The 26,427-nt window shown below is 42.9% G+C and overlaps 1 protein-coding gene across 3 annotated transcripts in view; it reads right to left on the bottom strand.

Annotated features, from left to right (window-relative positions):
- NIT1 (nitrilase 1) overlaps positions 1–25,496 on the bottom strand; it is a 35,509-nt gene extending 10,013 nt beyond the window's left edge. Inside the window, exons 1-3 of one of the 3 annotated variants that reach the window (XM_085879125.1) lie at positions 25,393–25,496; positions 4,088–4,449; positions 552–655 (exon numbers count right to left, since the gene is read on the bottom strand). In XM_085879125.1, coding sequence (XP_085735251.1) covers positions 552–655; positions 4,088–4,431 — 448 coding nt within the window. In that variant the 5' untranslated portion in view covers positions 4,432–4,449; positions 25,393–25,496. Of the gene's footprint in view, positions 1–551; positions 656–4,087; positions 4,450–14,696; positions 14,952–25,392 lie in introns of those variants that run through there. The other 2 variants (XM_085879123.1, XM_085879124.1) reach the window with 2 other exon arrangements.
- Positions 25,497–26,427: the final 931 nt, after the last annotated feature.

Below are 26,427 nucleotides of genomic sequence, written 5' to 3'. Positions count from 1 at the left end.
GCCCTTCTAGTTTAATATGGTGTGGCTTGTATTGACGGAGAGAAAGGGGAGGAGTAAAAATCAGGGGAGATGAGGAAAGTATGAGTTTGGGTCAGAATGACTTAGAACGAGTGAAAATTATAAATGACTTTTTATTATTTATTTGTGGTTGTATTGAGAAGAAAGAAAGCGGGAAATGTTTTGAGGCAGGGTGAATAAATAAAATACGAGTTTCATTCAAGGTATGTTTTAGATGAAATGCTTTTAGTGAGCTCGTTCCCTTCTTTCCTAATTAATATGCAAAGTATCTTGAGCAAATTGCTTGCATCCACGTTTGTTGTCGCCATCACCATGTATTCAAAAAGGAAGAAAATAATAAATTTGGATAAAAGTGACATGCCTACTTGGAGAACCACTTTCTCTCCCAAGCCATCCCAACCTCCCTTTTAATTTTCATATATGAACAGTGGTAAAGACCTGTAAAATAGTACCTCACCCACCAATCAAAAACGTGTTGTGCTTAGTTTGTTGGAGAACCTAGAGCAATGGGCAGTGCTGTGAATAATACTAACCGTCTGAGTTTAAAATGACATGCGAGTTGTAGTATCTCTTATCGATCTTCCAGTTTGGCCCTCTCTCATGTATGCCACCAAGTGATAACCACAGACCAGTTTCCCTAGAAAAGAAGCAAAGGGTGAGAGACAAAGTTCAACTACATGCAGGAGATGCAATGAGTAGTTTGCTTGTCTTTAGAGCATCTCTGGGGGCAGTAATTTTCAACTTGGCCAGGTCATTGGGTACCAGGGAATCTTTAACATCCTTAAGCAAGTGCAAGCAGCGCTTCAGTAAAAATGACAAAAAAAGATAAAAAATATAAATGACAAAAGGTGACCCTGAACAGTACTTTTGCACTCCAACTGCACATTAATTGGATACTTACAAATTGCATGGAGGACATCAGTTATTCAATATCTGTTGAGCCACTTATCTACTACATTAGTGTCCTGTAACAGCAGAGCTACAATATAATGCTCAAACTCTGTACGAGTTTGTCTCAGTATCGTAAATTAGCTTTCAGATCGATAACCATTAACACGACTGACTGAGAAAATCTCGAACAAAATTAGGATGAGGTTTATCTCGGACAAATTTAATTTCTAAATCTAAATCAGGAGAAATGAAACAAGTATGGGGACAAACAAACAAACAAACAAACAAAAACCCCAGCTCTTCGTCAAACTGGACTTCATCACTGCATTTGGATGAAACCATTTTCATGTTAGAATTATAACTTCCTTAAACCATTTTTTAAAAATGCAATCCAAGCCATGATCAAATTAAATTTGGAGCAAAGAACACAAAAATATTTGTTCATCCATTTACAGATCCACATCTGCCCACTGATGTTAAACTTGCAAGATGTAAACTTTATTTGCTTATGGATTGTACGGACTAAACTCAATGACGATAACCAACCATGTATTAAGTATCCATTTCTCTGCTACATGCAGAGTGGACAAAAAAAAAATGGAAACACCAGGGTACACTAGCTGTAAAACATATATGCAAAGTATGTGGCCACCACACTAAGTATCACACGTGACCGGCGCGTGAAATATGCAAATCTCTTCCCGGCAGTCCTATCGTCGTCGTGTATATTAAATTAGGCAACTGCTCGAGTCCAGTATGAAGAGCCAGCGTGGCTGCAAGAGGAGACCTCAATGACTTAGAATGGGGTGGTAATTGTTGGTGCAAGTTTGGCAGGCGCTTCAGTAACATATGCTGTGGTAATTGCTAACGTGTCATGAGGAACTGTCTCCAAGGTGATGTCAGCTTGGGAAAAAGAAAGAAAGACGTCATCATCGAAAGGCAACAGTGGGCAGAAGCGCATACTCAACAACACTGGCGTAAGTCCAAACTGTACGGCTAAACAGTGGAGCAATGGCAGACAAACTGTGTATGCAATTCAACGTAGATCGTAAGCAACCTGTCTCATCAAAACAGTAAGAAGAGAACTTCATCAGGTGGGATTCCATATGCTATTCACAAACTTCTCATAACACCTGGCAACGTCCGTTTTTTGGCTCCTGTGGTGCAAGGAACATAGGAAATTGACTGCCGAGCAGTGGAGGGATGTGACGTGGGCTGATGAGTCATCCTTCACCATGTTCTCGACGAATGAATGTGTGCACGTTTGGTGACAGCCCAAGGAGCTCTTCAGCCCTTACTACCTGGTTCCAGCAGTAAAAGGTTCTGGCGTTTCCATAATGGTGGTGGCACGTTCTCCTGGCATGGCCTGGGTCCACCCATTCCATTAGAAGGTAGGGTTGATGCAGCGCTGTACATTACTGTCCTGAGCGATCATCTGTATACCATGATGCACAATTTCTTCCCTACTGGGAGCGGTGTCTTTCAGGATGACAATGCTCTATCTACAGGGCACTTGTCACAACGTTGTTTGAGGAGCATGAGGACGAAGTTACTCATCTTTCATGGCTCTCCCGGACATCAATCCCATAGCGCATTTGTGGGAAATGTGTGGAGAGGTGCCGAAAACAGCGGTTTCCGTCTCCATCAAACCACCGTGAATTGGAGGACTTCCTTGTGGAAGAATGGTGCCATATTCCTGCAGAACAGTTCCACACCATTCTTGACTCCATACGACAGTATCTATGCCTTCCTGGATGCACATGATGGCTCAACACCATATAAGTGACATTCTATTGGTGTTTCCGTATTTTTGTCCACTACCTGTATGTAGGTTTTAGAAACACTTTGACGTTACCATTTTGCCTTTACTGATAACACCCGATCCCTTCGGAAATGAAATAGGGTGTCAGCGAATAACTTGCACTTTGCAATGTCTTGAGTTAAAAATGTAGAAAAGGAAAGCAGACGTCAATCTGCTTGCTTTTATGGATAAATAAATATATACATACATTGCCATCTTTTCGGATGAAGTATGATCATTTTTACGACCAACTAGCATTACTACTCGAGGTAGTTTTAGACATGTGATAGTTCATGCTCATGACGTGACCCTGGGTACGCCAAGCACATATATACGAGGTGTGTTCAAAAAGTATCCAACCTTAATTTTTCGTGCGTAAACAAATGAAGCTAAGGAGGCGTGTTTGGTGCACGTATGTAGGCGATCCTAATCCGTATGCGTGAATATTTTCCCGCCTGCAGAAGCTGTCAGTCGCCGACAGACCGCCGATGAGTGAGGAAGTGAAAGTGAGCGCCGCCGGATTTTCGTTTTTGACAAAATGACGGATCACTGTGGTCTCATCGCCAGTGATCACTGTGTTGAAGAAGTTGGGATCAGTGTTCACAGTCTCCAGCATGCCCTGTGCGATCTCCAAACGGAGTTGCTTCTGCTCGATCGTTAGCAGCTTTGGCACGAACTTCGCTGAGATTCTCCTTAAGCCCAAATCCTCAGTCACAATCGAATGAACGGATCCAATGCTGACGCCTGCCTCATCTGCAAGTTCTCTGATCGTGATTCGATGATCCTTCATCAGCAGGGTCCTTACTTGGTCAACAACAATCTCATTTCGGGATGCTGAGGTCCTACCAGAACGTGCTTCACTTTCCACTGATGTGCGACCATCTTTTAAGCGGTTGTACCACTCTTTTATCTGTGTGATGCCCATTGCTTCGTTCCCGGAGGCCTGTTGAATCGTAAGGATCGTTTCCACTTGGGAATCGCCAAGCTTTACACAAAATTTGATGCAGTAGCGTTGTTCAAGTTTTTCCGTCATTTTGTCAAAAACGAAAATCCGACGGCGCTCACTTACACTTCCTCACTCATCGGCGGTCTGTCGGCGACTGACAGCTTCTGCAGGCGGGAAAATATTCACGCATACGGATTAGGATCGCCTACATACGTGCACCAAACCACGCCTCCCTAGCTTCATTTGTTTACGCACGAAAAATTCAGGTTGGATACTTTTTGAACACACCTCGTATATTTGAGGGAAATTGGTCAAGCAGCTTGGTTCTAAAAGGTTCACACATATACGTACACAAACGCATACAGAGAATTTCCAAATTTTAGTACGATTTGACAATGAATAAAATTCTGTCAGAAAGAAGAAGTTGAGACCTGGCAATTTTGCTGAAGGCCTTCATCAGTTCTCCATCAAGATCTTCAGCATGGAAGCTACTCTCTGCAGCCGAAGAGCCTATAAAATCACAGCACTCAGGTAAGAAAAGCATCAAAGCCCCTCTATGAGCCGCACGTCGAGCCATCCGGTCACAGATCGCCATGTTGTGATACTTGTCCAATGTGCTAGTCATTTGGGCAGCTGCAACAAGGGTTGCTTGTCTTCCTTCTCTTCCACTGCCCATGGAGTCTTCATTTTGGTATGTGGTTTCACTCGCATCATCACCACTCACTACTCTGTCCTTGCAAACTCGTCCTTTGTTACTTTTTGGCCATTCAGACATCTTTGAGGTTTTTAAGGCCTTAGGGATGAGTTGGAAAAATAAACACAAGTTTATCATATTTACTATACAATTTTACATGTGTGCAATAAGTTTTTTCTGCATTTCACTGGCACAGTTCAAATTTGAAATTGGTACACTGTTGCTCAACAGTACAGGTTGATGAAATAATTATTTTTAAAAATCAGATCATTGAGCAAGCAATCCAAGTGTGTATTAAGTTGTCCTTCGTATTCATAGTTGGTTCATATGGAACATGCAAACAAACGGGTGAACTTGTTTATCGTGCATAGGCTGTTGCCCAGACAACAACCACACTCGAAGATAGCAAGCAGTGCAACGTGGTGTCAAGGAACTTCCAAGAAGACCAGAACACTTGCCATCCACAATCCAGGCAGGAATGTGGAATTTGTTCGAAGTTTTGGTTATAACTCACCGACTCATTGCAAAGGACACTACGAGATATTTAGCTTACTTTAGTTAGTTTATCTTTCTCGCAATGTTTGATGCATAAGGCTGCCATGGCAGTTTTATTGGCTAGGGGTTACAATCCTGGACAGGTCGTTACTCTGACGTAAGATCCTCCACTGAGTCCAGGGATTTAGAATTTTGCCAAGGTGCTGGCAATAGCTCACCTACTTTTTGCAAAGGACACTATAGGATCTTTAACGTTCACTCACCAATGCCAGCATACGGGATGCCCAGTTTAACGTCGGGTAACAGTTTTTAGCCGAGTTGAGATTCAAACCCAGGTTAGACAGCTTAGAGATGCGTGGATATTCAAACTCGGGTTAGACATGCCCACAGATCTAATTTTCTCCACATCCCATTTCCATTTTTTCCTGAAATTTAAGCAGTTTAATGTTTCAATGTACTCTAAAATTAAAGTAAAGAACAAATAAACTATTGCAGATAAAAAAGAAATTATGGAATAGTTTTGTTGAACAAAATTTAAGCTAAATTTTTGACTCATCAAAAGTAGCCACCTTTTGCAGATATAACAGCCAAACATACTTGTGGCATTCTTTCTACAATGGAAATCAAATATTGTTCGGAAAGTTCTTCCCAACACTGTTGTAGAAGTTCCCACAAATGTGTTTCACTTGTAGGTTGCTTTGCTTTCACCCTTCTGTCCAGTTCATCCCAAACCGGCTCGATGGGGTTTAAGTCTGGAGACTGTGCTGCCCATTCCATGATTTGAAGCCTACAGTCTTGTTCTTTTCTTGTAAGATAGTTCTGACATAGCCTGGAGGTATGTTTTGGGTCGTTATCTTGCTGTAGGATGAACCCCTGACCAACTCGGTGTAGACCAGAGGGTATTGCATGGCGCTGCAACATGCTGTGGGAGCCCTTTTGGTTCAGGGTGCTAGTCACTCTGTGCAAGTCACCGACTCTGGATCCAGCAAAAGAGCCCCAGATCAACACCCTTCCTCATTCATATTTGACAGTTGGTGTCACACACTGAGGAACCATCCTTTCGCCTACTCGACGGCGTACAAAAACCCTGCGTGATGAACCGAAGATTTCAAATTTTGATTAATTGATTCATCGGTCCATAAGACCTTCTTCCAGTTTTCAGTTGTCCACTGGCGGTGCTTCATGGCCCAAGCAAGCCTCTTTTTCATATATATATATATGTATATATATATATATATATATATATATATATATATATATATATATATATATATATATATATATATTCCCACTCCCCACAATGAGGGAGAAAAATGACAATATTTGCCTGTAAATGTGGTTGAATGTGGCACAGTACAAGTGGTTTACTTCCCTGCTGGAGACACTCTCAGGCACAAAAAATACTTGACATCCTCTTCCACCTCCTCATGCTGCTCCCAGAGGGAATGGGTGTTTCTAGTGTCATAAAAAAGATAGCCCCTTCAGCAGGATTCAATCAGCAGCTGTTTTTGTGATGTCTAATCTATATAATGGCCTGGCAGGATAGCTTTGCGGCATGTGCATTTGACCGAGCTGTTTAGGTTGGGTTCAAATCTTGATCCAGATATAAACTGTCACCCTGGTGTTTCGTATGCAAAGGATGATGCATCAGTGTATGCACCGGACATTGGATGGACATTGATCCAAAGAATCCATTTCCGGCACCGATTGATAGTGGATGCTGAAGATCCTGCTGTGTCTTTCGTGAAGAGTGGGCGAGTCATCAGCAGCACCCTGAATAAATTCCAAAACCACTGCCACCTCAGATCAAACATGAAGCCTGGACAACAGGTTTGTGAAAGACTTAGACTAAAAGTTCCCAGACCGACCCCACAAGAAGGTGCAGGGAAATGCATGGAGTCATTAAGAATTAGTAGTAATAGTAATCGGAGTATTGGTTATCATAATTTCGTATGCAGCCTGTGGCTGCTGGTGACATCATTGCTGGGGGTGTGGCTGTGCCACTAATGCAGTGCCCCCTGTTTAGCTGGTACTAATTTTGCTAACCTCAGAAGGATGACAAGGCTAAGTCAACCACCTGATGTTATTCAAACTCAAGATCCAAAGCCAGCCACCTTAACATTAAAAGGTCCCATGGCACTCAAAAGTTTCTGGTTATTTATATATTAACTTGACCTTCCTAGTGAAGAAATCGCCCATGTTTCTTTTTTAAAATCAACAATGGGATAATTAGACCAATATTTCGAACATTTGTAGTGCTTTTCACAACTTGCTATGCCCCACCCCTCAAAAAAGTGGAGTTCAGCTAACCGCAGGTCACGTGACCGTTGACGTCATCTCCAGAACGCGACTCGCTCAGAGTGGATTGATTAGACGTCGCGCACCGTATAAAGTACGTACATTTGCATTGTGCACATTTGTTTGCTGTCTCACTGATCGTCTTAATTCCTGTGATTGTTTCGCGGAATATAAATTCTGCTTCTGAGCCGTGTATGCACAACAATCACGAGGCAATTAGTTATCCCTTTACTACCTTGTCGTAGTCGTGTACAAATCCAATACATGTATGCACAATAAAGGGCAATACCATGTTCACAAAATATAAAATGTGACTGTTGAACCTATCCATTAAAAAAGAAACTTCCAGGGACATACAAGTAAAATATTAAAGATTAATATTGCATCATTTCAAGGCACAAGGAGATAATTTTAAAAGCAAACAATGTGAAAAACCTGCACCCACATTTTGCAGCTTATTTAATTGTTCGTTGAAACCAGCCTGCTGGGATAGGTACGATTCCACATACATGCAAGCCAGGTATGGCTGCACTCGACATACATGGGTTTATTCTAAAGTGAAGGTACTGCTTCCATTGGCTTGCTATTCATTAACATTTAGTCAAAATGCTGCAATAAATGAACAGGGAAAAATATGTTGGCACAACTATGAAAGACAAATGTATCTGTCCTATTACACGGCCTCATAGCCTCAGGACTCTTACGCATTGACTTATACAAGTTACTAGTCAACTCCAGAGTCCAGACGAGTCGGATAAATCTGTCGTCCGTCCGACTAGTCCGATAAATCTGACGTGCTGTAGCTTTCTTTTATTATTCTCTTTTCTTCATTGTTTTCTACTGGCGCTACACGACGACAGTAGGAATAAAATAAATAAAAATGCAACAGAACATCAGATTTATCGGACTACTCCAGACAATTGTGTCGCAAGGTGTGTTCTGCACATAAGTTTTCATCGTATCCGGACAGCGAGATTACTTCGTTTCATGCGCGGAGAGATACGGCTGATGACATGGGCTGGCCTTGCTTGTGATTCATTTGCCGCGGAGCAACATGTCTGCTGCGCTGGTCATGTCACCTCACAAAAATATTTCTGATATCGAGCAGTATGCAAGTCCAATTTACATTATTGAATTACGAATAAGATTTAGTCTAACCAGTTGTTACTGCCAAGTCTTCCTTTGATGTCCTCCCAATCATGAACACCGGGAATTTCATCGCCAGTTTCCTCTGCTTGTCCTGCTTCAGGCTCGAACTGGTAAGGCCGTATTCCATTTCCAGCTGCCTGAACTTCACCTCCCGCGACTACGTTATCCGACAATTCTCCATCTGATTCAGACCAAAATCCTTCATTTCTCTCACACTCACTGTTGCTACCAGACAAATGAAAGTCCATGTCATCCATTATTCAAAACCAAATGTTTGATTTTTTAAAGCAGAAATGAATGAAGCGTTTGAGTCGATCAATCAAATGTGGAAACACACAGAAAGCTAATACAATCACGTAGACCACCCACCCGAGTAATTTGCATGCAGCCTTTGTTGTTCTGAAGATGACGTCATGTGGGTTACGCGTCGTTCAGTAGATTTCGGCAGAATTTTTAGGGGCGTTCCCTAAAAGTTTTTTTTATTTTTTATTTTACATTTTACAGAACGAGTATTGTGAAAAAAAAATTGTCAGATCTGAAATCACGATGAAAAACTCCTATAGGACATATATATATATATATATATATATATATATATATATATATATATATATATATATATATATATATATATATATATATATATATATATGCAATTTCAGTGCTTTTGGGTGTCATGGGACCTTTAAGCCAACACCAGGGTGCTGGTAGTCATAGATTATATTTACAATAGCATTGATAGATAATGAAAACAGTGGCAAATTACTTGTAAACGAGAGAGTTTAGAACACCTTACCCCACGCTGTCTTGAGAAACAAGGACATGGGCAGAGTCTACTAGTGATAATTTGATTGGTCATGATGACATCAAATTCTGTAATATTTTGTCCAAGTACTGCTAAATGGAAGGATTTTGAAAGTGCCAAACAGGCAATTTGTGTTCTCCAGTATTAAAGTATATAATTCAAGTGAAATAAAATAAAGATTTTAAAGGTGGTAGAAATTCCCCCCCTGGAAGTTTACCACTGTTGATGCAGCTTCTTTCACACCACCTTGTTTAACAAGTTACATTAGTTATTCACGCCTGTTGTTTGTGTCCTTTATGACGTCCTAAAAAAACATGACGCTTCCCGTTTGAAATGATTTTCAATTTTGTTTGGCCTTCAGATAAGCAGATGGAGTAAAAAATAATACCGATTAAAAAAATTAATCTCACTCCTCTGCGCATGTGCGATCGTGACAAATTCAGAGGCAAAGTACTGCTAAATTGTAGATTTATTTTCCGATTCATGTTACTGTTCCGGTTCATTTGTGTTAAAAATATAACGTTCAATTAAAATCAGGTTGTTCCTCGATCATAAACTGACTTTTGTCGACAGCCAGAAATGAAGTTAAGAAATTGCTTAACCCGCTTTTAGCTTCGCATGCGCGGGGTGCTCCACATGTTAAAAAAAAGTTTACTTTTGAAAAAAATGAACCCACATTTTTATATAAAAACCTGTGTTTGAATATTGTGATTTGTGTACACCTATGTTAAATAGTTGCAAAATAGCAAGAGAACCCCCACAAGGCGTTCCTCCTCAATGGAGGAACGAGGCTGTTGCTGCATAACTGGTCAACAACCGCATTCCGAACATAGTAAGGAGGAACATTTTCCACTCTGGTATTTTTTAAATCCCAATACAGTAAATCATAAACTATATTCGAGTCTCAGTGTCAATCACACACTTCCCTCCATGGCTTGACATTAACAGTACACCAGTGTCAGGTCCTCCTCCAGCCCTTCTCTTGAATCTTTTCTCTCTTCATTCTTTTCTATCCTCATTACAAACCTCCATTACCTCTTCTCATTTATTTAGAGATTGCTCTTATTTCTCCCCCTCTTCCTGGTTCTTCACTCTCTTGTTGTTTCAATTTGTTACCCTCACTGCCCCCATTGCCAGAGTGTTGCCTTCTTCACCGTGACTTCGCTCTTCCGTTAACCTCGCCTTTGTTAGCAAATAAAAACTTCATTTTGATACGTGAAAGTAATTTTGAGCTTGGATGTGGGATCTCAATAATTTTTCTCCCAGCAGGTAATATTGTTGTGGGCCAGGATTCGGCGGCGATAAACGACCACCAGGGGGAGCAGTAGGGTGGTCTCCACCGAACACCCCGGAATTTAGGTCGTGATTCTCGGATAAGTTCAAAAGGTCACAGGTCCCTTAGCCTTAGTGGAAGGCGAGCTGAGGGCAAGAGCCTACACTTGCACCTGTCCGCCTCGTGCGGTCTGGTTGAGCTTGTCCGGTGGCAGGACTCGAACCCACCGCCTCAACGCAGTACGTAGCACCAGGGACGAGGGAAAGAGTGACGGACGCCAGCCAGCACGAAGGTGGACGAGGCGAGAGATGACGAGGCGACCGGCGATCAAGCCCCAAAAAGCTTCCCCTGATCAGGCGACACCAGGTGAGGCAGACCCAGATTGCCAGACAGAACGCACCGAACCTCTGCCTCTCTTGAGGTGGGAGGGATTTCTTTTTCTTTCCTTGCCACTCGCCTCCTGATTGGACGGTTGCATCGCGCGATTCGCTGGCCGTCCCTCATTGGACAGGCCCACGGTAGGCGGGGCAACTCCCACCTTTCTGGGGCGGAGTCGGAGCTGAGGCGATTGTAGCTCCGCCTACCTCATCACCTCAGACCACGTGCGTAATGGCGACGGTGGAGCGAGGTGACGGTCCACTGTTGTTGTAGTTGCTAAAAAGCTTACTAAAAAAGAAACCCGCAGCGCACACATGAAATTCCCTTTAGACACAGGGGATGGATTCTAACTATAAACGCATACTTATTGAAATAACTGAACTGCGGGGACTCTGGCTGCCTGTGTGCAAATGGCTGCCAAATCCGTTACAATATAACCACAGACACACTCGGGAACCCTATTGATTAGAGTACGAGCATTAATGGACGATCAAGCAACATAATCTTGGACATTATAATGAAAACCGACACAAGAACACAACAAATTACGAAGAACTTCGAATTGGAAGTTTAAAAAAAAATTTTTTTTTTTAATTATTATTCCATGAATTGGTATTTCAGTTGACAGAAGCTATAATTATCACAACAGTTCAAAGAAAGACTGGATTCTTCAAATACCAAAATTACAACCTTTTGTTGCATCATAATATTTGTAGAGAAGTCGAACCATCGATCCCTTATCGATCACATTTGTAAAATAGAAATGTCTTGATTAATTTAATTTAATTTAATTTAATAATTTTACCTCAACATTACCTTCACAACAACAACTACACCGCCTAGAACAGGATCTCTTCTGAAAAAAAAATCCTCAACATTACCTTCACAACGACAACTACACCGCTTAGAACAGGATCTCATTTAAAAAAAATAAATATTACCTCAACATTACTTTCACAACTCCAACTACACCGCCAAGAACACTATCTCATCTAAAAAAATAATATTACCTAAACATTACCTTCACAACAACTACACCGCCTAGAACAGGATCTCATCTGAAAAAATTAATATTACCTCAACATTACCTTCACAACAACTACACCGCCTAGAACAGGATCTCATCTGAAAAAAATAAATATTACCTCAACATTACCTTCACAACAACTACACCGGCGAGAACAGGATCTCATCTGAAAAAAATAAATATTACCTCAACATTACCTTCACAACAACTACACCGCCTGGAACAGGATCTCATCTAAAAAAATAAAGATTACCTCAACATTAACTTCACCGCCTGGAACAGGATCTCATCTAAAAAAAATTAATATTACCTCAACATTACCTTCACAACAACTACACCGCCTGGAACAGGATCTCATCTAAAAAAAATTAATATTACCTCAACATTACCTTCACAACAACAACTACACCGCCGAGAACAGGATCTCATCTGAAAAAATTAATATTACCTCAACATTACCTTCACAACAACTACACCGCCTAGAACAGGTTCTCATCTGAAAAAATTAATATTACCTCAACATTACCTTCACAACAACTACACCGCCTAGAACAGGATCTCATCTGAAAAAATTAATATTACCTCAACATTACCTTCACAACAACTACACCGCCGAGAACAGGATCTCATCTGAAAAAATTAATATTACCTCAACATTACCTTCACAACAACTACACCGCCTGGAACAGGATCTCATCTAAAAAAAATTAATATTACCTCAACATTACCTTCACCGCCTGGAACAGGATCTCATCTAAAAAAAATTAATATTACCTCAACATTACCTTCACAACAACTACACCGCCTGGAACAGGATCTCATCTAAAAAAAATTAATATTACCTCAACATTACCTTCACAACAACTACACCGCCTGGAACAGGATCTCATCTAAAAAAAAATTAATATTACCTCAACATTACCTTCACAACAACAACTACACCGCCGAGAACAGGATCTCATCTGAAAAAATTAATATTACCTCAACATTACCTTCACAACAACTACACCGCCTAGAACAGGATCTCATCTGAAAAAATTAATATTACCTCAACATTACCTTCACAACAACTACACCGCCTGGAACAGGATCTCATCTAAAAAAAATTAATGTTACCTAAACATTACCTTCACAACAACAACTACACCGCCGAGAACAGGATCTCATCTGAAAAAATTAATATTACCTCAACATTACCTTCACAACAACTACACCGCCTGGAACAGGATCTCATCTAAAAAAAATTAATATTACCTCAACATTACCTTCACAACAACTACACCGCCTGGAACAGGATCTCATCTAAAAAAAATTAATATTACCTCAACATTACCTTCACAACAACTACACCGCCTGGAACAGGATCTCATCTAAAAAAAATTAATATTACCTCAACATTACCTTCACAACAACAACTACACCGCCAAGAACAGGATCTCATCTGAAAAAATTAATATTACCTCAACATTACCTTCACAACAACTACACCGCTTGGAACAGGATCTCATCTAAAAAAAATTAATATTGCCTAAACATTACCTTCACAACAACAACTACACCGCCGAGAACAGGATCTCATCTGAAAAAATTAATATTACCTCAACATTACCTTCACAACAACTACACCGCCTGGAACAGGATCTCATCTAAAAAAAAATTAATATTACCTCAACATTACCTTCACAACAACTACACCGCCTGGAACAGGATCTCATCTAAAAAAAATTAATATTACCTCAACATTACCTTCACAACAACTACACCGCCTGGAACAGGATCTCATCTAAAAAAAATTAATATTACCTCAACATTACGTTCACAACAACTACACCGCCGAGAACAGGATCTCATCTGAAAAAATTAATATTACCTCAACATTACCTTCACAACAACTACACCGCCTAGAACAGATTCTCATCGAAAAAAAATTAATATTACCTCAACATTACCTTCACAACGACAATGACACCGCCGAGAACGGGATCTCATCAGAAAAAAAAAATATATTACCTCAACATTACCTTCACAACAACAACAACTACACCGCCTAGAACAGGATCTCACATAAAAAAAATAAACATTATCTCAACATTATTAGCAAACGTAGTGAGCTTCATACTCAACGCGTGAACATGAGAATAGGAAACAACAACAACAACAACAACACAATACCCTGGCAATTTGGAATCCGTGTTGTTGGCTCTGACGCTTTTGCTTCCGGTTTTTTTTTTTTTTTGCTTCTGGTATTTTTTGCTTCCGATGTTTTTGGCATGGGGAATGATGCATGCCGGGAGATAAAGGCATCGTCGAAGACATGAAAGACCCAAATATCAGACATGGTGTATATTTCCTCCACTGATTTTAATAAAGATATCTCCCGCATCATCAAAAAATAATTTCAAATCGTGATTTACATTATTTGATCGCTGATCCCGAATCCAGGCCGAAGTAACCGGAGAATGCAGAATCGAATGTCAGAAGAATTCTACGTTCCCTTCTGGGCTTTGCCTGTTCCATATTAGAATAGACACCATGACGCTGGCAATGGGAACTGGGAAAGAGACATTTATATGAGAGATTAATCATTCCCTTCGTGTGTGGCACCTGGCTGCTGGTTTGCACCATTGCTGGGAACACACGGCTGTGCCACCGATGCAGTGCCCCTGTAAAAGTTGACAGCCAAATTTACAGTCAACGACCCCACGTGTCTTCCAGCACGTTTTAAACAATTTTCAGCCTCGTCGTGGAGCTTGTACATAAATTACGTACAGGACGAGGGCATCGATGCATATAAATACGAATAACAAGGACGGGTCAGTCGACACGATCGTGGACGAACCCCAACACGAATCACAGAGACGGCAGACGATGGATTAACTGGGTGACAAATCACTGACTAGTTAACAAAGACAAATACATACGGTACGTGGGATTTGAACCTGGCTTGGCGAACCAAGCCCACGACGAGAACAATCAGCAATAAGCTTGAAGAGCGCTCGCCAAGCGGCTTAAGTACGTACTCGAGCAAGTTCTCCAAGGAAAGGGTAACGGGAAATGGCAATTCGTGGCTCTATATACGCCACGCACATGAACATGTTGACAGGCAATGGAGGAGTCGGCGAGTTCCGGAAAACTCGATAAAAATTTGGGCGGTGTCGATAAGTTACTTCAATATCCGGTGGATAACGTTCAAAAGGTTTTCCGTTCAGGGTGGTCTGAAAGTTTCCTGTGCTGATGACGTCATACGAACTTTTACGTCATGTAAAACGGGACTGCTTCTTCACTTGACGATCGACGGTCGGTTCGTTAACCATTACCGGGGGTAAATTATAATATATCCGAGTTTTGAGCAACTGGGCCAGGATGTGTTCCGTTAGCAAGCAGCATGCATCAATTCAAAATGCTTAAGCAAGCATTCCAACGGAACGGAGTGCTCGGCAGCGCTTAAGCCTAAACAACGAGTCTCCCCGTAAATTGTAAACCATGCTACCGTGGTACTCAAAACAAATGTTGTGTGGGCCGTCGTTTTCAGTTTTATTCGAGCCTCTTGTGACGACGGCTAAACTAATTTACTGTGTTCGCACAGCAGCGACTACAGAGTACGAGGAAGAGGGAAAGAAAGATAAACAAGCCGGTAGGCGACGTGGGTGGTCGCTACATAATTGCATTCGAGTCATACAGTATTTGACGGATCGGGCTGAAATTTTTTGACAAAGAGGTTGATTACAGTGCGCATAAAAGTGTGGAAGCAGATTTTTGATTTTTCGAAAAAAAAATATATTTAAATATTTTTCGGATTTTTTTCAAAAATTTCAAAGTCCCGTTGCTCGGCAACGGTGGCGTCCATAGCAACGGTGCTCAAAAGCATACAACTAGATCCTGGTATGAACCTACCAGTCAAATTTTATCAAAATCGGTTGACTCCTCTGGCCTCCAGAGCTGTCCATTACATACAAACAGACAGACAGAAAACCTGAGAATAACAGTAGTCTTGCGACCACCCAACAACGGTATTCTAGCGACTACCCAATAAATGGGGAATCAGAAGGAGGAGTACCTGCCAAGCTTATCTATACACCCCACCGCAGTGTATTTTGGGTAAAGGTTTTTCATGTTTGGAGATCTTGATGAATTTAGGATGAAAAGTTGAAGTAACAATAAAAGTATGAAATGCACATTTCAGTAACACCAGCAGAGGGTGGGGAGTGTTTGCGCATTACTTGCTGAAAAAAGCACAATGATAGTTTGTCTATTGCAAGAAGACTTTTGGACATTAAGTGTTTGTTGGGTCTAATGGGTCGAAAGGTCTACAGGTCTAAAGGGTAACATATGTGTAAAGGAGTGTGAATTGTCCAAAGGGTGTAAATAGTCGAAAAGGTCAAAGGGGTCCAAAGGGTGTTGAGGGTTCTAATGGTCTAAACTCTAACAGGTATGTATTGCGTATCAAGAGCCGTTGTAGGCTCTAAATGGTCCAAACGGGTCTAATCAACGATGCCATGCTGCAATTGACATTCAAACAGCACGTATAAGAGACTGAAGTATGTATAATGTAACTTAATTTTTCCAGACGCAGACCTGCATAATATCGTGGTAGCCCCGGCGTCATGAGGGAACCGCAAGGGTGGGGCTGTTCCTGGTTCTTCTCCGGACTCACCAGGAATCGCAGGCCGTCGTACGGCAACAACTTGATGACGTGACAGGGTCCTCCGTCTGACAACCGTTTACCTAAGAACACATGACCTCCTTATCGGGGAATCGTGCCCTCGGTATGTACTTGCGTTACTCAAGTTACTTACCATATCAGGTGCAACCGAGCGGAGCTGCCAAGTACGCACTGGTTATTTAACAGATTTTGGGGGAATAACATCCCAGCTAAACTGGGGTGCGGGCCATGCTAGACCAATGGAGGAAAAGACAAAAACGAGCTGGGTTAATTTCTTACAGGCACATTTATTAAAACAAGAGCGAGGAAAGTTATGTGGCACAGTAATGGGGTTTACTGCAAATGTTCAGCAGGGAAAGCAAGAAATTTATGGGGTACGGCCAAAGGCATAGAATACTTACAAAACAAGAAGAAGACACAGTGTAAAGTTATCCTGAATATTCTTTTAAACAATCTTAACTTTTGCTACAACAGGTGCTATCACATGCACAAACCCGAGGAAAATTAGAGATAGCCCAGTGAGATAGAAGCAGTTGAGGATGAGCGACCTCTCAATACCTGGCATGGTCGGTGGACCTGCGTGATCCAAAACACTCATGAAAGGGGAGGAGGGAGAAATTGAGGGTGTCTAATGTGCGTGAGTGAGAGGTGCTAGTGAAACGCAATGTGAGGTGCAGTCTGGCGTAAAAGGAAGAATATGAGGTGCAGGTCATTATGGTTCACCCTCGAGTTCGTTCTGAAAATAACTGTTGGCCGGAGCCTGCCCGTGTTGATTGCTCTTTTGCATCCACAGGAGACAAGAGATAGATGGTAGAGAAAGATGTGCAAGAGAAAAGACCCAATCGTAGTAGTGTGAGGATCTCTCCGTGTAAGCGTTGCTGCGGGATGCAGCCTAACCGAGCGTCGATAGAAGAACAGCCCCGGTTTGCAGCCGTAGCTCGTAATCCCATGCTTGATCATGCTGACTCACAGCGCCCCTCACTCAGCGCCGACACTTGTCCTCCTGCGCCATTTGTTTCCCCCGTGAGGTCCAATGTCTGGCAAGCTCTGGCATCTTCTGCTGCCGGCTCGTTCTGTCCCCCTGGGGATTCTGTCTGAAGGTGATTCTGTCCCTAAATGAGCCGTGTTCGCTCTTTTTATGATCCTCGGGTTAGAGGAGGCACCAAAAGTCGGATCAAACGAGGCTCTTGGTGAAATCAAGCTTCCTCATTGGTCCTTAGCAGTCATAGCCATGCCCCACCAGGCCCTGAAACCGAAACATGGTTCAGTCACTCGCCGACAGGGCCCCGCGTAGGAGCTCCAACTTTAACATGGGGCCATGGTTTTTAGAGGTGTTCTCTGGCCCTGAACATCTCTGGCCTCCATTCAAATGTGTGATTTTAGGGAAATCCCAGCGATACCCGTAGGTCCTCCAACGAGCTCCAGCGCACGTTCATGCTTCGAGTTATGCCCCAAAATAATCCGACCGTTGCCTCCTCGGTGTTCCTCGAGGCTGCAGTGAGTGTTCCATGAATATGTGGCAGTTGAGGCAGTTGTAGAGAAGTAGGAGTACGTTGTGGCATCTGTAGTGAAGTGATTGTAATGCGGCGTTGTGGCAAAGAGGTGGAAATTCTTTGTAACGATGTCGTAAATAACGGTCACGTTTGTAACTAAAATGCAAGCGTGGGTTGTTGCGGGGATTTTAGGTAGTCGTATGAAGTGGTCGTGGTGAGCATGGTACAGTATGGTGGGCAGAATGAAGGTCTGAGGTGAGATGGCAGTTGAGAATTGGCACGCAGTTTTGAATGGAAAATGGCGCGCAAATGCATACGCGGCACTCACTGTGCTGCTCGCTTGGTTCCTATTGGTTTGTATGCGTGCATGCTTCGTGAGAGACACAAAATGGGGCAAAGGAGTGGAAGAAGTGCAAGTGTTGAAGATTGGATACTGAACTCAAAGCTGTACGGGACGTATCTTTCCTATTTACCCACTACACATACGGAAAGGAGTAACTTATACACACACTATTGAAATAACTACCTTGGGATTGCTGTATGTTGTGTGCCATTGTCTCAGGAGGCATGCAGTTTTACAGAACCGCAACAATATGATGAATATACATTTAACAAGGGTATGTTTCTTAACATATCATTGGTCGTAGTATCGTTTTGAATCAGACTATGGTGGCCATTTTCGATAACAAAATGAAAATCTCAATCATTCGCTCCACTCCCCGCATGGCTTGGCGAGCGGCTTCCAAAGTAGTTGATACAGAATGGCTTGGAAAGCGATGGCAGCTGCTTGCTAACAGAACATACCCAAGCATGCTATGGCATAAGTATCGTTATCACTTATTCCGCCATTAGTCAAAATCTTCTTCTTCACCCTTCGTCTTGACATTGCACCCAGCACTCAACCACCATATCCGCTGTACGATTCAACTCAAACGATGAACAATTTTCGATTTTCCACAAATATGCTGAGCCAATGTGTCCGTCCTTGGCGGTTGGAGTAACAATCCAAGATGGTTTCCCGCTACACAAATGGCCAAAAGACCCGAAGTTTGCCAGAAATTGGGAGAAGTTTGTCCAAAATACCGGAGTGTGGATTGGGCTGAGAAAATGTTTGCATTTGTGCTCGGAACATCAGACAGAGCACTGTTATGAAACAGAGATGGTTGGACCTTCTTATCCACCATGATCAAGTGGAAGAAACAGTCGTCGCTCAAAATTGTAACACCATCTCGACCCAGCTACCAGCATATGTGCATGGGTGACCACTCCCCCCTCCACAACAATACCCACTACCACCCCTCCTCCATCCACTGAGGTGGGATACTTCATGACAGCATGACCACAGACACAAATTGTCCCGGAAAAAATATGAAACGTGATCCTGTAATATACAGGACACCTGGTCAGCCTGTGATGGTGGGACAACGCATTTGTCAGCCATTTTCGTAGAAGTGCCCAAGTGTGCCTGGGCAGTGTCCGTGCCTTGTCCATGCTTCTGCTGGAGTCACACAACTGATTTATCAATGAATACAAATATCTATTGAACAGAAAAAACAAAACCAACCAATCTGTGATGAACATGCAAGTGACATTTTCATCTTCACCAACACCTCCATTGTCACCATCTTCATCTGAATTGCTCTCATAAGGCACGAAACCACAAGGTTTCCTTGAGGAATGCCTTTATTCCCATTTGTGTGTTGTATTTTCTCCTTATTACCCTCAGTTTTTTATTTTCTCCACTTTTCCCTCCACCCTCCTTCTATCCCTCAATTCCACGTCTTAAAATATAAAAACAAAAAATAAATACTTTTCCCTCCTCGCATTGTATCCCACGTAACCACGTGACTTCCTGCACTGACTTCCTCCTCCTCCTCCTCTTACCAATCCTGCCGAAAAATAAAAATCATAATTTCTTTATTCTTTTACCTTCTCACCGAAGACCTCCCAGAACCACGTTTCTCTACTGTTCTTCTTCTTCTTGTACCTTTTGTCATCCTCCCAGCTTCCATTTGCTGCATTTGTCAATCCAAATTCACCAACACCGACACGAGTTTTATTCAACCTTTCCTTTTCCGAATCCTACGTAATCTTCATCAAAAAAATAAAAATAAAAACAACGGTCTCTTAAAATGTTCCAACTTCCTCTTTCACACGGGTGGTTCTCAGTAATGCATCATAATTCACCACTCTTCTTCTTCTTCTTCTTTAAAATGGTGTTTTCAATTCGATCTTTCCTTCGTCCTGTGTCTAAAACAGCCCACTGTTACGACGTTTTTCTCCATTCACCTTTATTGCAGCCATCACATAAAGTCTTCAATCGCATCTCTGACTTGAAAATTTTAAATCCCAATTCGCAATGAATGTTCGTGTTCCATCAATCGTCCTTTTTCCCCCCCAACTTTAGTGCCAATTCACCCCACCTCTTTAAATATACCTCCTTTCACCCCTCACTTGTTATCCCCTCTCCTTACATCTCCCATCTTGCCCCTCATCCTACCTCCACTCTTAGCACCTCTTCACTGTTTTCTGCTTCAGTTTCAGCTCCTCCTTTGATGTCCCAAACTGTGTGGTGTTCTAACATCTGTGGGCTCCATTCTAACCTAACATATCTCACTCTCTCAATCAGAACACTAAGCCTGGTGTTAGCTCAGTGGCTAGGGTGGCGGCTTGGGATCCTAGGGTCTTGTGTTCAAGCCCCATTGGCCACTGAATTAATATACACCAGGAGGTTGACTCAGCCTCTCATCCTTCCGAGGTCGGCAAAATGAGTACCAGTGTACTGGTAAGGGGGACACCGCATCAGCGGCATAGCCGCGTCCCAACCAATGATGCAACCAGCAGCCACAGGCTGCACTCGATAGCGAGAGTCAGCACACTCATCACCACAAACATGCTCCTTCCTTCCTCTCAGCACACCTCCCACTCTTCCCAACCCCTCAAATCTTGTACCTCCCCCTGCCTGCTCCCTTATTCACCAAAACTCTACCAAGTCTCATCCTTCCCCTCTCCCATCACCCTCCTGCGCCTTGACCGTGTCTGCTCTCATCGGCTCCCGTCCCTCTCAAAGCAACCTTCACACTCTCCCCTCTCACCCTTCTCCTTCAACTCTCCCCTCCTCAAAGTTGCCAACGCTCACATCCACAAAGCTGCTTCTTTCCCCCACTCTCTCTTCCATCTCATCACTCCACCACCTCCAATCTTCAACTGCCCTCTGCCCCCTCTTTTATTATTCCCCATTGCACCTCAACCCACAACCATGGAGCTTCTTTCCTCCTCATCTGGCCCTCTCCCCAAGCTCTTCTACAATCCCCCACACTCTTTCAACAACTTTCCTTACCTCCCCCCCCCCACTTCCTCCCTCGTCCTACCCTCCCCCTCCCCTGCACCCAAAGCCTCCCCTCACTCTTCTTTAACAGTGTGGAGCTCAAACATCTGAGACCTTCACTCAAATCTGACTGATCTTTCCATACAGGTTGCCACAGACAAATCAGACATAATCTGCTCAAAAGAAAACTTTCCTCCTTCAAGACGTTTCTGACTTCCTAGTATCTCTTCCTGGATACTCCCTCCTCTGGTATGACAGAACTGAGCCTCGTCCCGGTGGTGGAGTTGCTATCTATTAAAAAATTTATTCCTCACTCTCCATGCACTGCTCTCTCTCCCCCACACCCCCAGGAATACCTCTTGCTTCCCTCCACTCCAAACTCATGTTTATATGTGTGTTGCACCATCTACCAAACAGTGAGGACTCCATTTACATCTCACGCTCCAAAAACATGGACGAACTTCTATCCTCTCATGCCAACTCTCTCTTCATCAAATGTGGTGACTTTGACTGTCATCATGCCAGTTGGCTAGGTGTGGGTACCTCTCTCACCTGTCATGGCACTTCAGCAAAGACTGACTCAATCTGTCAACTTCCCGACCCAGATGTCAACCAATGGTACTCCATCCCTTCTGGATCTGATTTTGACCAATTCCCCTGAAAACATCTGCTGTTTTTCCTCCACTCCAATGGGATCATCTGACCACATGTTTGTCAAAGTAGATGTCTCTCTGGCTGTGATTAGAGAAGCACCTCAGCGCCGTCGACTCGGGCATTTCACGAAGGCCGACTGGCAAGGACTTCAAGCAGCCATCAAACTTCGAGACTAGTCTGCTATCTCTACTTTCTCCAACAGCAATTCTTCCTTGGAATTCTTTCAAAGAAAAATGTTCTCTCATGCAGATTTATCCCCTCTCGTCTTCAGTTGGACGACCTTTCCTCCCACCCATGCTACACTGAAGCTTGTGGCGAGGCAGTTGTCCTGAAACAACTTGCCTTCACCTCATGGAAGGCAAACCCAACTGAATATAATCTCAGTTCCTTCCACAAAGTTCGCAACAAGTGTGTGTCTACCCTGAGAGCCAGAAAACACTTTTAATCTCAAATCTGAACTCTCAAACCTGTTTCCCTCAATCAAATCCTGGTGATGTCTAGTTGTCTTTCTGGTGTAAGTCCCCCCCCCATCCCCTCCCTTACCTTAAATGGCCACACAGCTGACACTAAACATGAAAAGGCTGAATGCCTAAACTCCTTGTTTGCTTCTAAATCTTGTGCTCCAAACCCGTCGCTTTCTGTACCCACCTTAACCAGTAACACCCAGCTGTTCCTGGACTCTGTGTCCTTTTCTCCTGATAAGGTGGAGAGCTTGCTGTCAAACCTCGACTGCTGCAGCAACCGGTCCAAGATGACATCAGCCCACATGTCCTAAAATCCTGCTCTGCTGCTCTTGCTCGCAATTTGTCTGATTCTAGTCACTCATTTGCTCAAGGTCATCTGCGATCTCTCTTCATCTCTCTCTTCATCAAATGTGGTGACTTTGACTGTCATCATGCCAGTTGGCTAGGTGTGGGTACCTCTCTCACCTGTCATGGCACTTCAGCAAAGACTGACTCAATCTGTCAACTTCCCGACCCAGATGTCAACCAATGGTACTCCATCCCTTCTGGATCTGATTTTGACCAATTCCCCTGAAAACATCTGCTGTTTTTCCTCCACTCCAATGGGATCATCTGACCACATGTTTGTCAAAGTAGATGTCTCTCTGGCTGTGATTAGAGAAGCACCTCAGCGCCGTCGACTCGGGCATGGAAAATTTTCTGCTTGGAAAATCAGCAAACATTACCGTTCTGCATAAAAGAGGTGCAAAAACAGATCCCTGCAACTCCAGACAAAATCAGCCTTTGCCCAATAATCAGCAAGGTTATGGAATCCATCATCGCTTCAGACATTAAATCCTTCGTCTTCTTCAATGGCTTGATTTCCGAGCATCAATTTTGATTCAGACCAGGACAGTACCTGGATATGCTGCTTCTGCTCTCCCAACAATGGATGGAGGTCTGCAATGCCAGACATGAAATCAGAGCCATATCCCTAGATACATCATGTGCTTTTGCTACAGTCTGGCACCCTGTCCTGCTCACCAAATTATCTCCACTCATGGCTCGCAGATTTCCTCTCCCGTCACAGCCAATGTGTGACCCTTAAGAGTTCTCTCATCCCCTCTTCATGTCCACGCTCCTTCCTCAAGGCAGCGTTCAAGGCCCTGTTCTTTTTCTGGTTTTCGTCAATGATTAAGGAAATACTTTGAATATCACTTGGTAGGTGTTCAACCATGCCCCCAACACGAGGTGACACTGAACGCCTGAATATCCAAAAATAAAAATAAATAAATAAAAATACCCATCTACCCCTAATCTGATGATCACCAAATTGGGCTGTTGGAAAGATCACATGCTGGAGAAGATTTAAAGCCAGTAAAACCATACATTTATTTAATTTAAGTTTTTCAAAATTGAAAAAAAAACAAACAACTTTCAAAAATAGTTAAAAATATATATATATATACATACATTATATAATATATATATATATATACATACAAATATATATATATTGTATATATTTAAAAAAAAAATCACCCCTCTTTACAGTTTGTGCACAAATGTAATTCATGGTGTATGGCATCCTCTTGTGAGACCCTTTCAGAATATCGAAGTTAAGAATGTGATGAGGTTCAACCTATTTGAAGTTTCTCCAGGATCTGTAGACCCTCAAACCAGATGATTTTGTGCTTGTCCTTCAACTCCCAACCCTTATCCAGACTTTGTTGCATTATGGCCTGGTTAGCACTGCACCACAATCTGGGTACAAATGTTGCTTGTTGAAGATGACAGGACCTCAGCTCTGCAATGGGGCAGGCTACTAGCTTCCATACCTTTCATTCACCTCACCAAAAGGACAATACAAGCTTTTTCGAATGCTCGATATCGTACATGTGGCAGTGAGATCCGTACATGGAACAAGTGAACGCTTCGATAATCTGCTGAATGTATATCTTGCATCCATCACAGGACAAACTAAAGAGGGCTTCTTTGAAGTGTTCACTTCTCTCAACATTTGCTGCTGGACGTACTATCCCCATCATTGTAAACGCCAAAATGTAGTCGCATCTGGTGTGTGCGTGCAAATGAGGAAGTGCAGCATAAATCTCTGGTCATAATTGATGTGCTGTGGCTGAAATATCAAGACGTTTCTTCAATTCTTTCCAGTGTCAGAATCCATCCGCATTTTAGCCGAGAATTTTTGCCAGTGGTGAAGGATTACACAAATGTCAGCATCGGATGCTGTCCCCACAATGTTGCCAGTTATTCCTTCAGCTGACATGGGAGCAATGTGCAGAACTGTATGCACATGTGCCTCATGATGTTCGTCATCAACGAATTGACTTCTCCTCTGGCAAGTCCATCGAGGTTCGATATATGCACACACCCATCATTATGTCCAATGAAGAGGTCACGTCCACCAATTATGGAGCCATATGCTTCCTTCGTCCAGAGGTCGATTTCAGGGCAGCCAGGAGGTTTGGTTTGCCTTGGCTTGGCTTGGCATGCTCAGGGCCTATGATGATGTCCCCGAGCAGTGCCTGAGCTTGTTCTCACCACACCTTTTATTGACAGTGCATCATATTTGTCAAATAGGATGTCAATGCAACCTTGAGTGAGGGTTGTAGCCTGAATAAGGATGCTGCGAGCAAGGCCTCTGTCCATTCTTGGTGAGTTGGATGGGAATGCGTGCGGAGAGAAATGACGGTCAATCACACATACATCAACTCATGATGGGGCGTTAGATGTAATGTATCCTTTGAGGCAGCATACGAGCTTACATGTAGCTGTTTTTCATTATTATTATTATTATTATTATTATTATTATTATTATTTTAACCATTGCATCATCAGTGGTGCAGAAGAACAGGGGGATGGGTGTGAGAAGGAATGATAGCACATACTATTGGCCAACCGCTTCCTTGCTGGCGACAATCACAAGCCTACCCCTGAGATCACATGCACATTCCAGATTGGCAATCTTACGGTGAACAGCCCGTCGGTTTTTCACTCCATCACCAAGTTCCGTACCTTGATTCACTTGATGGGCTGCTCAAAGCGGAGAGGATCTTGTGCACATGCGCTGGCCAATTGAGAGTACATATCATGGCTGGAAGGAGAAAGCTGGCTTGTATCTCGTCGGTGGCTACACAGATCACTATCAGCCTGTCTGTTGCAATCTGTGCAGCATGCCTTGCAAGAAAGGCAAAGTCATTGACTTGAAGAAACTGCTGCCAGTTTTGTTGGTCAGCAATTGAACCCTTACACTCTTATTCTGGTTTATTTTCCATGCTTCCTCGTCTGTGATTTCAGGCTGTTGGAGATAATTCCACACCGTGTCCATTCGATTCGGCCCTGGATGGACAGTACGATGAACTTCACTGCATACAATCGAAGGCATCGGCACCAGCGGGTTTCACCATGTTGACAACTGCAGCTCCATCAAGGACTCTGGACTATCGCTTCAGATTGTACCACAAATGAAAACAGCTCAAGGAGGTCAGACTTTTTAAGAGATGTAGACTGCATGAAAACGGGTAGAAACCATGATGACCTCCACCAGCAAAAGTGAAGGTGGTTATGCTTTCACCCCCCTCTCTGTTTGCTTACAGGATATCTCAGAAAGTTGTAGACCGATTCGGATGAAAGTTTGTGGGCAGGTTCGGTGTGTGACAAGGATGAACTGATTAAATTTTGGTGAAAATCCACATCCGGATCCGGCTACGAGGAGTTGAGTGATTGTGCCAAAAATGATACGTAGCACGATATCTCAAAAAAGTTGGACGGATTCGGCCGAAACTTGGTGGACAAGGAAAAATTGATTCAATTTCGGTAAAGATCCAAACACGATAATTATTTAATTTTTAAAGCGATTCTCCACCATTGAGAGATCGGGCCAAAAACAATATACAGCACAATATCTCAAAAATGTATGAGGACCGATATGTTCTCGTGGATCAGGCATTGCGCGGCGGAGGTATGCACTCGACCGCCTGCCCTTTGTTTTTTCATCATGTCTTAAGATAGAAGAAAATGTGTTTTTCCGAATCCGTCCATAGTTTTGAG

This window comes from Eptatretus burgeri, chromosome 4 (genome assembly GCF_056783735.1).
Source record: "Eptatretus burgeri isolate ZD-2024b chromosome 4, Ebu_testis_v1, whole genome shotgun sequence".
Classification (NCBI taxonomy): domain Eukaryota; kingdom Metazoa; phylum Chordata; class Myxini; order Myxiniformes; family Myxinidae; genus Eptatretus; species Eptatretus burgeri.
Note: the sequence above shows the minus strand (reverse complement) of the source record. Positions and strands in the feature narration are given on the sequence as shown.